General features: G+C 39.4%; 1 protein-coding gene across 1 annotated transcript in view; it reads left to right on the top strand.

Annotated features, from left to right (window-relative positions):
* The window catches only part of LOC107087998 (cdc42 effector protein 3-like), a 9,469-nt gene extending 2,725 nt beyond the window's left edge, over positions 1 to 6,744 (top strand). The window contains exon 2 of the mRNA XM_015379894.1: positions 4,966 to 6,744. Within this exon, the coding sequence (XP_015235380.1) occupies positions 5,177 to 6,244 (1,068 nt within the window). The 5' untranslated portion in view covers positions 4,966 to 5,176 and the 3' untranslated portion in view covers positions 6,245 to 6,744. The remainder of the gene's footprint in view (positions 1 to 4,965) is intronic.
* The last annotated feature ends 4,299 nt before the right edge of the window (positions 6,745 to 11,043 follow it).

Here is an 11,043-nt window from a genome sequence, read left to right as displayed (position 1 = left end):
AAGCTGCTTCGCTTCTTCTTCTTCGTGTTTACCACTGGTGGTTGGCTTTGGTCGCAGTACCGCCACCTTCTGCTCTGGAGTGTACACGCATGAACCGAACGAAACACACGCGAATCGAATCGAGACAGTCGAACCAAACGGTTCGGACGGTTTTCATAAATCGTCCCATCCCTAATATATATATATACTGTATATACCAAACTGCTGCAATTGTTGAAGCAAAAGCAAAATAATAACTTGATCCAGTCCATCTAAATGAATCGGGGGGTTAGTTAACCTTATCAAGCTGAAGACTTAGAGCGGCTCAACTGATGGCAGCACAACCTTTTTTTTTGTTTCATTTTCGCTATACTTTATACCCATTTGGTCAGGAAATTCTTGAATATGAGAAAATATCCATACTTACGATAGAAGGTGATTCCCCCTTGCAATAAATAACATATCCCAACGGGAAGCAGTAGAACAATGTTAATATGACACTTTTTATATAAATTCATTAACAAATGCGACACATACCGTATCCTAAAGATGTGACCCACCTGAGTGTTTGATGAAATGCAGTCAATAGCCTTATTTTTACAGTAGATGAAGGTAGGATGTTTTTGTTGATGCACCAGCTTATAATGTAAGATAGAAACATTTTTAGATTAGTTTTGATAAAACAGATGAAAGTTTATCAGACATTAAATTTTGTTGTTTTTTCTTTTATAAGCCAAAATGAGCCACCAGCAGGAAGGCTGACTTGAAGGCCAGTCCTTCAGGCTTAAAAACTTGTATCCATATTGGAAACATTTTCTCTAGAAATGTGTCAGAAAATATCAAAATAAGTCATTTCTATTTGCAATGGTTAGAGAATGAGGGCTGTGATTTCTAAAGATAAGACTAAAAGCTCAGAAGGCTCAGACATGTTTCAGCCACAAGTTATTTTTCAACATCTAGTGTACGGAACTGTAATGCAAAAGTTAATACTCTACAGATATAGAGTTTTTTGCAAAGTTGAGCACTTCTTATCCAAGGTCGTTTAAAGTAAAAAAAAATAAATGTCAATTTTGCACAGTCCCTCCTTCTCTCGAGGAAACGCAGCAGCTAACCCGTATGTCATCCTGATTCCTCACACACTTGCTGCCTTGCAGATGTCGTGCCTATATCTGGCACCTCGCATAAACGCTCTTAGCAGCCCTTGAATTAAGTTCCCATTCAACACACTCAAAAATATCCTGCATCCTTTCTATCTGCAACAGCTATATTTAACGCTGAGTGATAAACTGATGTTTCACCTCTTAAAACATGTTTTTAAATAGCGGTGGAGCTTTATTGACACTTTGAAATGGATTCAAAGGGAGATTTGAATCAACCCATTTGTTTGGATTCAAATACACAAAAAGTGTTGATGACCTGATGTCCCTTCTGGGCACAAACAAACTTGTAAAGTGACCTAGATAAGGCCGAAGCTGCAGGTCGCTTGGATGCAGCCGGAATGTGGATGTTTTTTTCTGAGTGAAGTGTTAGGTGTGAAGCAGTCTCGCCAGGCACTTTGTCAGACAGTCACCACTGACAGACTTCATATGATTAAATATGCCTGTAAATGGACAAGCTCCTGTCTTACTCACATCTCAACCTCATGCTCTTACAGCCTGTAACCTCCAATCTACCACAGATTGTTTGAGTTTTGTCTTTAAGTGGTCAGACAGATTTTTTCCCCTGTATTTTTAATCCCACATTAAACTGGCTCCAAACTTAATGACGTTCTAGAAAAGGTTTGAAATAGAAACAATCCGCCATTAATCACCTTGCACAGTATTAAAAGCTATTTATCTGGTATGTATTTTGTAGCTGAGCTAATATTTCTATGCTAACAAAAGATCACTTCTTCAAAGAAATCTTCATTCACGATCAGCATGGAATTCTCTCCTAAGATCCCATCGCTCTATAATTCTTGCCTCTTATCTCACACAATCCCCATAAACCCCTTTAAACTCTGCCCCTCCCCTCTTTGCCCTCCTCTGGCCCAGTTCATTCTATCTGCATGCGTGTCTCTGCAGTAGCTAACTCCAAAAACAAGCTGCCCTGCTCTGATCCTTTTAAAGTCCCCCTCTAGTCTCTCCAAGCCTTCAGTCCAGCTGTTCCACATTAGCACATCTAGAATTGGCAGAGGCCAAAAGAGGCTCTGATGTGTAGATGTTAATACAGGAGCAAAATCTGGAGTCCTAGGCCTGATCCCCCGATGCTCTAAAATGCAAGATAAGCAAAAGGATTTTTTTCTCTAATTCCTTAAGGATGCAGAGAATTTATTTCTGGCTCATCTTAGTGACTAGATTTCTTTCTATGAAAATGAACTCAATCACACTGTTCCATATTGATGGTGTAGATACATAAGGCTCCAGTAGTGATTCCCTTTGGGTCTAACAATGTAGCATCTAAACTGACTACCAACTAAAACATGGAGCAAAGATTTATTTATTTTAAAATTTTGTTTAAGGATATGATTAAAAAACTATTGGCAACTTTGAGGCTCCATGCATAAAAAAATATGCTCAATAAATGGATAATTTCCACAAGTGCAGTTGAAGTGTTACAGCCAGTACTCGAGTTAAGGGGGGATTAGGGGGAATGGCATCCCCCTTTTTAAAAAAAATCTTAAAAATCATCCCTCTTCTTAAATGACCATCCCCCCATACCATCCCCTGTGACATTTTATCACTGAATGTGTAACATTTCGACTATATATTAACAGTAATATATAACAGTAATAATAGCAATAATATCGACCTTTCAACATTTGGCGCACTGTGGACTTACGAGTTAGCCTGGGTGCCATTCCGAACTTAGTCCCGCCCACAACGTTTGAGGTCGGGAAGTTCGGTCTGGCATTGCTCAATAGTAGCGCGAGTATGCTCGCCCAATATCTGGTCGGGCCAATCAAATTGTCAGGGCGGGCTTTATACGATGATGGACAGTTGATCAACAGTAACGTAATCAACCACGTGACCAAAGCGCGCATGGGTGACAACAACAATGGCTGCCGCTGGAGAGTTGAGGTGTGTAGATTCTGCTATTAGGTCTGTTCTAGAAGATATCGACAGCAAATTAATTTTAAAAGAGGAACAGAGAAATGCGATCAAGGCATTTGTTGAAAAGAAAGATGTTTTTGGCGTCCTTCCTACGGGATTCGGCAAAAGTTTAATTTATCAGCTGGCTCCCTTGGTCGCTTAACATACGTCACGCACTCCGTTGCTCTTATTGGTTGTAGGTCTATCCAATTGAGTGCAGAGGCATTTTTTTTTCCTGGTTCGTTCGAAACACGCCCCATAATCACAGCTCTATGGAGCAGTATCAGACTCATATTCTGACTAGAATTGAGTAGGACTACGTCAGGCTACTTACGAGTAGCCTGAGCAAAATAAATAAAAATCAAATAAGTGGCCTACCATGACTATGAGGCTGATCCCAGTGGGAAATGTGTCCTCTGCATTTGTTCCTAACTATGTAGGGGCAGTGATACCCATGCCAGTCCAGGGACAGACTGCAGTTCTACTGTAAGATGCCTTGGTCAAGGTCAATGACCGGCGTACCTGACATGCAACAACCATACAATGCATATTGCTTTAAGTTAATAGACTATATTAATTAGGGTAAGTATGTTTCAAAAAAAAAAAAATATATATCCACCATCCCCCTTCTTCTTTTTTTTTTTTTTTACAACTAGACTACTGGTTACTATGGAAGAGGATTAGGGCCACTCAAAAAAAAAAAAAGTTAACTGATTTTTTTTTTTTATTTCAGTATAGTATGGGAAAAAAGTCAGAATTCTGACTTTAATCTCAGAATTCTGACTTTTTTATTGTCAGAATTCAGTCAGAATTCTGAGATTAAAGTCAGAATTCTGAGAAAAAAGTCAGAATTCTGACTTTTTTCCCATGTTAAACTGAAATAAAATTTAAAAATCAGTTAACTTTTTTTTAAATAAATATTTCATTTTTGGAAAATCAGGATTTGTTACACCTATTTGCTCTTTGGACTTCCTTGTTTTGCAGTGACATTAGCGCACCACTTTTTGCTCAGAGTAGAAAACTCAATACTGATAAAATGGTTATTGGGAAATATCATTATCTGCTAACATTTTGTCTATTATATTTCATCTTTGTACAACAGAATTGCATGCCGAGTTTTACAAGCATGTTTTAAATTGTATTTAGTTGCTCTTTGATTTCAGGTAAACTTCTAAGAGATGATTGACATAAAATCTGTTTTTAATTAAAGTAACTTCTGTCATTTGTAGATTGTTTTCCAGAACTTGAAAGGAGGAAAAACCTATTAGTTTGTTCTGTTATTAAAAATCTAAGTTAAAGTAGAATGTAAGTAACACATAAAGAAAGATGCAACAGGACTTTTTTTTATACAGTATGCTTAATTTTATTGTAAAATGGCTTCTCCTACTGTCAAACATTTTCCTGTCCTGCTTGGTGAGTTGGTTTATTGGAAATAAAACCGATTTTGATCTTTTTTCATTTTAATTTCAAGTAGTGCATGCATATTGGGATCAAAGGTGTCAGAAATCATCAGATAATTATCAGCATTGGTTTCTCTTTTAGTATTAAACAAATATGTTTTAGTGTGTTTGAAACTTCTTCAGTTCAGACATAGGCATAATAAAAATGCTTGCGGTGCTCATGCCTGGAAAATTTCTTGATATATCCAAAAACATTTAGCCATCTGTCTTAGCAGGTGATCAAATCATGAATGCTACATTATCAAATGTGTAGAAAACACATCCTGCTGGTAAAGGTTTAACTTCAGCCCCAGGTTTTCCTTTAATGCATACTATGTAGGGGTAGTTTATTCAAATTAACATACTTTTCTTTGGAATGACACTGTATCTGAATAGATGAGTAATAGTATATATATCTTTCTATAACTTCTTGAAAAGTGCTCACATTTTTCTATCTCATTTCTCTGTAATTTCAGAAAAGTGGCCATTGCTGAAAATCACCAGCCCTGACTGACGAACCTCTGCCAGATCGATGCAGCAGCAGTTATTTTTGAACTCCTCTAAGTGGCCTGTGTTTCTGAGAATGTAACTGAAGCCCATTTCCTGGGGAACCATAACGTTCAGACCTGACGGAGCGTTTTCGGCCACCTTGTCCTACAATCTGACTCAACCTCCAAAGAAACAGCCATGCCTGCAAAAGCCCCCATATACCTGAAGCCGGCTAACAGCAAGAAGGGGAAAAAATGTCGGCTGAGAGATATCTTGTCCCCTGACATGATCAGCCCACCACTTGGGGACTTTCGTCATACCATCCACATCGGCAAAGGTGGGGAGAGAGACGCCTTTGGAGACATGTCCTTCCTTCAGGGGAAGTATGAGCTTCTACCTGGAAAAAAGGATGTCCACCCTCATTATGGGACCCAAAATGAGTACCTGCGAGCACACAGCACAGGTGATGCCTCCTTTGCTGAGACCCCCTCACCAGTGCTCAAAAATGCAATCTCCCTTCCAACCATCGGTGGAGGCCAGGCCCTCACTCTTCCACTGATCTCCTCCACGGTTTTCCCCATGACACCAGATCCACTGGAGGACTTCATGAGCCCGTCGTCTCCACTGAAAGCTGAAAATCCTGATGAGGTGGAGATTCTGCAGATGGACGCCCTGCTGAGGTCCATGGATGTCTTTGAAAGCGAGCCTTCGTCTCCTTTTACAGAGCTCCAGTCAAAACCTGACGTCCTCTTAGATCTGCTGGAAGACACAAAAAAGTCGTCCATGAAGGCGGTTGCTAAAGCTAACATTTTAAACAAGAGTGAGGGCCGATTTGACAAGCCACCGTCCTATTACATCAATGGCCACACCGACAGCCTACGTAAAGCTAACGGGAGCTTGAACAGCAACACAAGCAGTGACAGCTACGACAGCTTCGATAATAAGGAGGACTTCCAGAAAAACATCTGCAACCAAAACAGAAGTCTTACCAGCAATGGCTACGGATACTTCAGCAATGACATTAACCTTGGCTTTAAGGAGGAGCTCTCTAAGTGCAATAAAGACTGGGTGGACAGGGACAGTGGTGTGGAAGAGGGCCGCATAAGTGATTTCGAGTTTGAGCTTTCCAAGGAGAAGAGTACCTCGCAGGATTCCCTCTCCCAGATCACGGGGTCGCTCCTCTCCCTTGAATTGGATCTGGGCCCATCCATCCTGGACGATGTGCTCAACATTATGGATAAACCTGCAGCAAAGAGCCGGCCTTAAGCTGCACTGTGGCGCCGTTCAATTAATAAGGGAATTATCAAAATATAGCCATGTGGAGAGAAAGACTTATGAGTAATCAAAATGGTGTCTGGATATATCATTGAGATGAAAATCAGCTACAGTAGACGAAGCTGCTTATGTTTTTATTGTCAAAACTTATGACTATTCTAGCTTCTATGGAGTCTTTATTTTTTTTCTTTGCTTTGTTTGCCATCCCAGCAGCATGTTCATGATGCATGTGCTTTTTGTGTTACAGCTACATCTCTGTTGTGCCTTTGATTTCCAGCTACAATAAACATTTTACATTGATGTTGATCTCTAGTCTGCAAAGACCTTGGATTGGATTCGTTTGATTTTTTTTTTACTCATCATTATCAGACTTGGAGAACGTAGATCATTCATTTTCCATTTATTTAACATTGCACTTTTTTTGTTCATCACACAGTTCTTTGGTCTATTTACTATTTCACCAAACACTATGCATATTTGTGTTGTTGACATTGTAACACAAATAAATTAATTTTTCCTATCCTTTTTGTCTTTATTTTGCAGTAAATTTATACAAATATATATATTTATTTCTTTAGCAAACTGGAATTTCTCAAAACAGTGTCAGCAAAAAATAAATTAGCATTGAGAGAAGATAATTCTGCAAACACCCAAATAACTGGAACCATGATGACAACATATGAGTTTTGACAACAGGTCATCATCAAAACGTTTTGATGTGTCCTATTTGCTAATAGAGCACTGAGAATTAATGTCCCTGGGCTTGATAAACAGATTTGTTTTCACAAGTAAAGCATAAGTACTGTCATCATAAGCTTCCATTTAAAAATTGCAAAAGACAAGGGATTAATTTTTATGAATTTTAGAAGAAATCTTGCTACAAAACTACAGAATCTTTCTGAAACCCTGCACTTGAGCCGAGAAAACTGTGAAGCCAAGACGTCTCCAGGATATGGCTATGGTGAGTTAGGTGGGGAGACTTTACACTGTTGCAGATCGTGCATTACTTACAAAATGTGAGAAATGTGTAGCTCATATCTGAAGAGTTCTATTTCACAAAAGGTTTTCTTCATTTTGCAAGAAAAAACATGCAATACCAATTCTAAAATAAATAATGACATCACAGGTTTATACTTGGAAGATTTACAAAGCTTTTAATTTGTATTTCATTAACTAGTTTCTACTAAACATTATTCAATCAATTAACTAAAGCAGCATAGGATGTTATTTTCTTTGCTAATCAATCCGAAGCAAAGTCATTGTTGACCTTTGACCTCATGTAGAAAGCCAGTGGATCTTTGATCAGGAAGCTTGAAAGCCCCTGATCTTTAAAGAACATGGTATGGGACCTAAGTTTGCACAGATAGTGTTAGTTGAGTTTGCAGAGTAGACTGTACAGAATATAAGGAGCTATCATTTTTAACAGATAAAATCAAATTAGAGATTGACCACAAGCACTGGCTTCAAGGTATTGTGGAGGAATTTCGCAATTTTTTTTAAAAGACCCGCCCTCTCCACCCTCTCCAAAATGTGCTGTTCTCACAGCTCATACAAGTTTACTGTGCCCGAACATCCGCCCTACCCCCTAAATCCTTCAATCACTATATAGAGCGGGGACTATATAGTGGACTTTATAGCAAACTCGGTTAACTTACCGTTCAGACAGGTCATGTAACTTGTCCTTCACTGTGCAGGGCCTGCACCATCTTTGTTATTAGTTGCCGCTTTCAGGTAGCGATAGCGGGCCGCTGTGACAGGAAATCCCATAATGCTTTGCGTGAAGACCTTTCCGCACAAAGCATTCAGGAATATATCTACCTCTTCTGAGGCCTTTCTTTTCTTATCGTAGACACTTTTTCTCTCACGACCGTCGGCCTTTTTCAAAGAACTGCGGTGAGAAAGGTGAGCTTCAACGACTGTCTGAACCTGTAATGATCAGTAATTATTACCATACCGCTGTACTGGACTTAGTTTGTCATTAGCCAAAAGAATAAAATTTGAGAAATGTCAACATGGAGCACACCTGCTTACAAATGAGTAGCTGACAGGTGTGCAGCTGACAGTGACGGTTTGCTGGTTAGCCACCATCCGATCCTCCTTCATCCACCTCCTGAGTGTCCTTGACATTTCTTGTGTTAAGTAATTTTCCACCTTGTATTTCTAAACTGCACATTTCATTTTTTGCCAGCGCTACACACATTCTGGTCTTGTTTTTCTCTTCTGTGGCCTTTCTTTTCTTGTCATACAATTCGTAGACACTTTTTCCGCTTATGACTCTTGGCCATTTTCAACGAAATGCGGTGAGAAAGGCGAGCTTGACTGGATGAAAATATAGCTCAACACACATCTACACCTGAAAGTGCGCATGCGCAGAAAAAGATAGCTAACGGGACGAGCATGTAGGACGGCCTTACGTAAACACATCACAAGAATGATCGACAGTTAGGAGGACAACTTATTGAGATGATCCACCCGGAAATATAAGATTTTTATGGAAGAGGATTAGGGCTACTGAAAAAAAAAAAAAAAGTTAACTGATTTTTAAATTTTATTTTAGTTTAATATGGGGAAAAAAAATCAGAATTCTGACTTTTTTCTCAGAATTCTGACAGCTAACAAACATGTTAGCATCAAGCCTTAGCCATGTCTGTTTTAGAGACTAGCTCTCTTGTTTTAATGACCTTCTGCTAATCCATTAATGAGGGGACCCCTCGGGAACGTAAAAAGTTGCCTAATTCCTTAATTTTCCACCAATGTGTCACTGGTGTCACTGAGATTAAAGTCAGAATTCTGACTTTTTTTCCCATGTTAAACTGAAATAAAATTTAAAAATCAGTTAACTTTTTTGTTTTTTTCAGTGGCCCTAATCCTCTTCCTCTAGATTGTCCTCTATACCTTTACGAGAAAACTAAACAGCACAAGCACAAACACCAGATACCAACTGTGAAGCACGGCGGAGACTGTTACTATTTTGTACGTTTTTAAGTATTTGAAAGTAAAATGTGTATTAATATTTATCTGTCAGTTGAAACTTGGTCTAAACTGGGTCGCAATTCCAAATTCAGCAGCAAATCTAGAGAATGGCAGACAAGGCAATGGAGAAGGTGTTGCAATAGCCTAATCAGATTTCAGACCTCAGCCTGGCTGAAATAATGAGTTAAAATAGAAGCTTGTAATAACCTGCCTTTTTTGTCTGTGATTAATTGAAAGGAGCTTTTTTTGTTTTTCATCAGAACCGTGCAGAGATACAAAATGGTTTTAACACTTTCGAACAGTACCAGTAGGTAACAAATAAACCACAAGCTGCGAGTTAGAACTATAAAGCGTATTTATTGTGTTGCCTCTTGCATTCCTGACATTCTGCCTCCTTGCCCCGCAGTGGGAGCATTAGTGGGCCTTCATCAGCCCAGCTAGGCGCCTGCTCCATTTGTTTGCATGTGCATGGGACAGGAGGAGGGGGGGGGATCTTTTAGCATTCCTTGGATTCCAGCCACAGAGCACAAGTGTCCAGGACCGGACATAAATCAGCTGTTTCAAGTGAGGAGGAAGGGCCACACGATCCATCAGCCAGTGTATAGAGTAACAAGGCTGTAAAATACACACCTACAACACACACTGTGATTCAATCTTGTTCTGTTTGAACGTTAGAATGTCCAAATTCCTTGGGCTAGTTAACAAAATCAAATTGACACAACTGTATACAGTCAGCAAGCAATACAAACTTGTCTACTGTTGACCTACAGCCCCCAAAAACTCTAAAAACACTACTAATATCCTACCAGATTCAGTTTATCTCTGTTTAGGATTATTATTTTAGTGTTGGCTTCAAGAATGAAGTTGCTAGCTTCCCTTAAACACTTCCATGTCATTTTGTCACGCATTGTAGAGAAAACAGAAACATCTTGAATTTGCTTAAAGAAATCAAATATCACATGCAAATAATTATCTGGGTTCAATTCCACTTCTAACAGAGAGCTGGCCGATGTGGCAAACCTCTTTAAAGGCCTCAGAATGTCCATAAACAACTGAGACGAGGCTAGTCGAGGCATCCAAATCTGCGAAACCAGATGTTCATTCAGACACAATCCTTTCCCTGCTCAAGGAGAATAAAAAGAATGGTGTGACGGCAGATACCCCAAACCAGTGGAAAATCCCAGCTTAAACACCAAAGCATTCGCGAATGTGGAGCTGAGGGATACAGCGTGTGAAGATGAGTAATGAGAACCCTCTCTGTCAGGGTAATTACTATGCTTATACCTGCAAAGGTCCATCACTGACTTGATGACAGCCTTTAATTTTGACAGGTGTGGAACCAATAGCCATTTCCGTTGGTTTAAAAAAAATGAGAGGACAACAGCAGCATTGCATGTTTTGTAAGGGATTCCATAGAGATGCCAAGGTTCTCTGGGTCTAAATGCCAGGAAATACTGTAGTTTTACTGAATCCAAAGTCGACAATTGGCATTAAGTCTGAGAACTGGAGAAAAGAAGTTTCTTTTATTTGAAAGAAAGATAGTCTTCTGCCTTCTGCACAGAGATTTTTCTTAAGTGAGATTGATGTTTATGTTGTTTTTTTTCTTTTCTAGAAATGAGATAGCAAGTCATTTCATCAGCATTTAAACTCCGTTGTCCAGTCAGAGCATTTGTCTCTGGTCTTGTCTTGTCTCTGGTCTTTATGCTCACATAAAGCCTGAGGGGAGACGAGAAAATACCAAAGATGGAAGACAGAAATAGTCGTGGTGGCCTGTTTCTCATTAGATGGGGGCCAAGGTGGATGTTTGACCTGAAAAA

The sequence above is a fragment of the Cyprinodon variegatus genome, unplaced genomic scaffold (genome assembly GCF_000732505.1).
Source record: "Cyprinodon variegatus isolate N-32 unplaced genomic scaffold, C_variegatus-1.0 Scaffold11, whole genome shotgun sequence".
NCBI lineage: Eukaryota > Metazoa > Chordata > Actinopteri > Cyprinodontiformes > Cyprinodontidae > Cyprinodon > Cyprinodon variegatus.
Note: the sequence above shows the minus strand (reverse complement) of the source record. Positions and strands in the feature narration are given on the sequence as shown.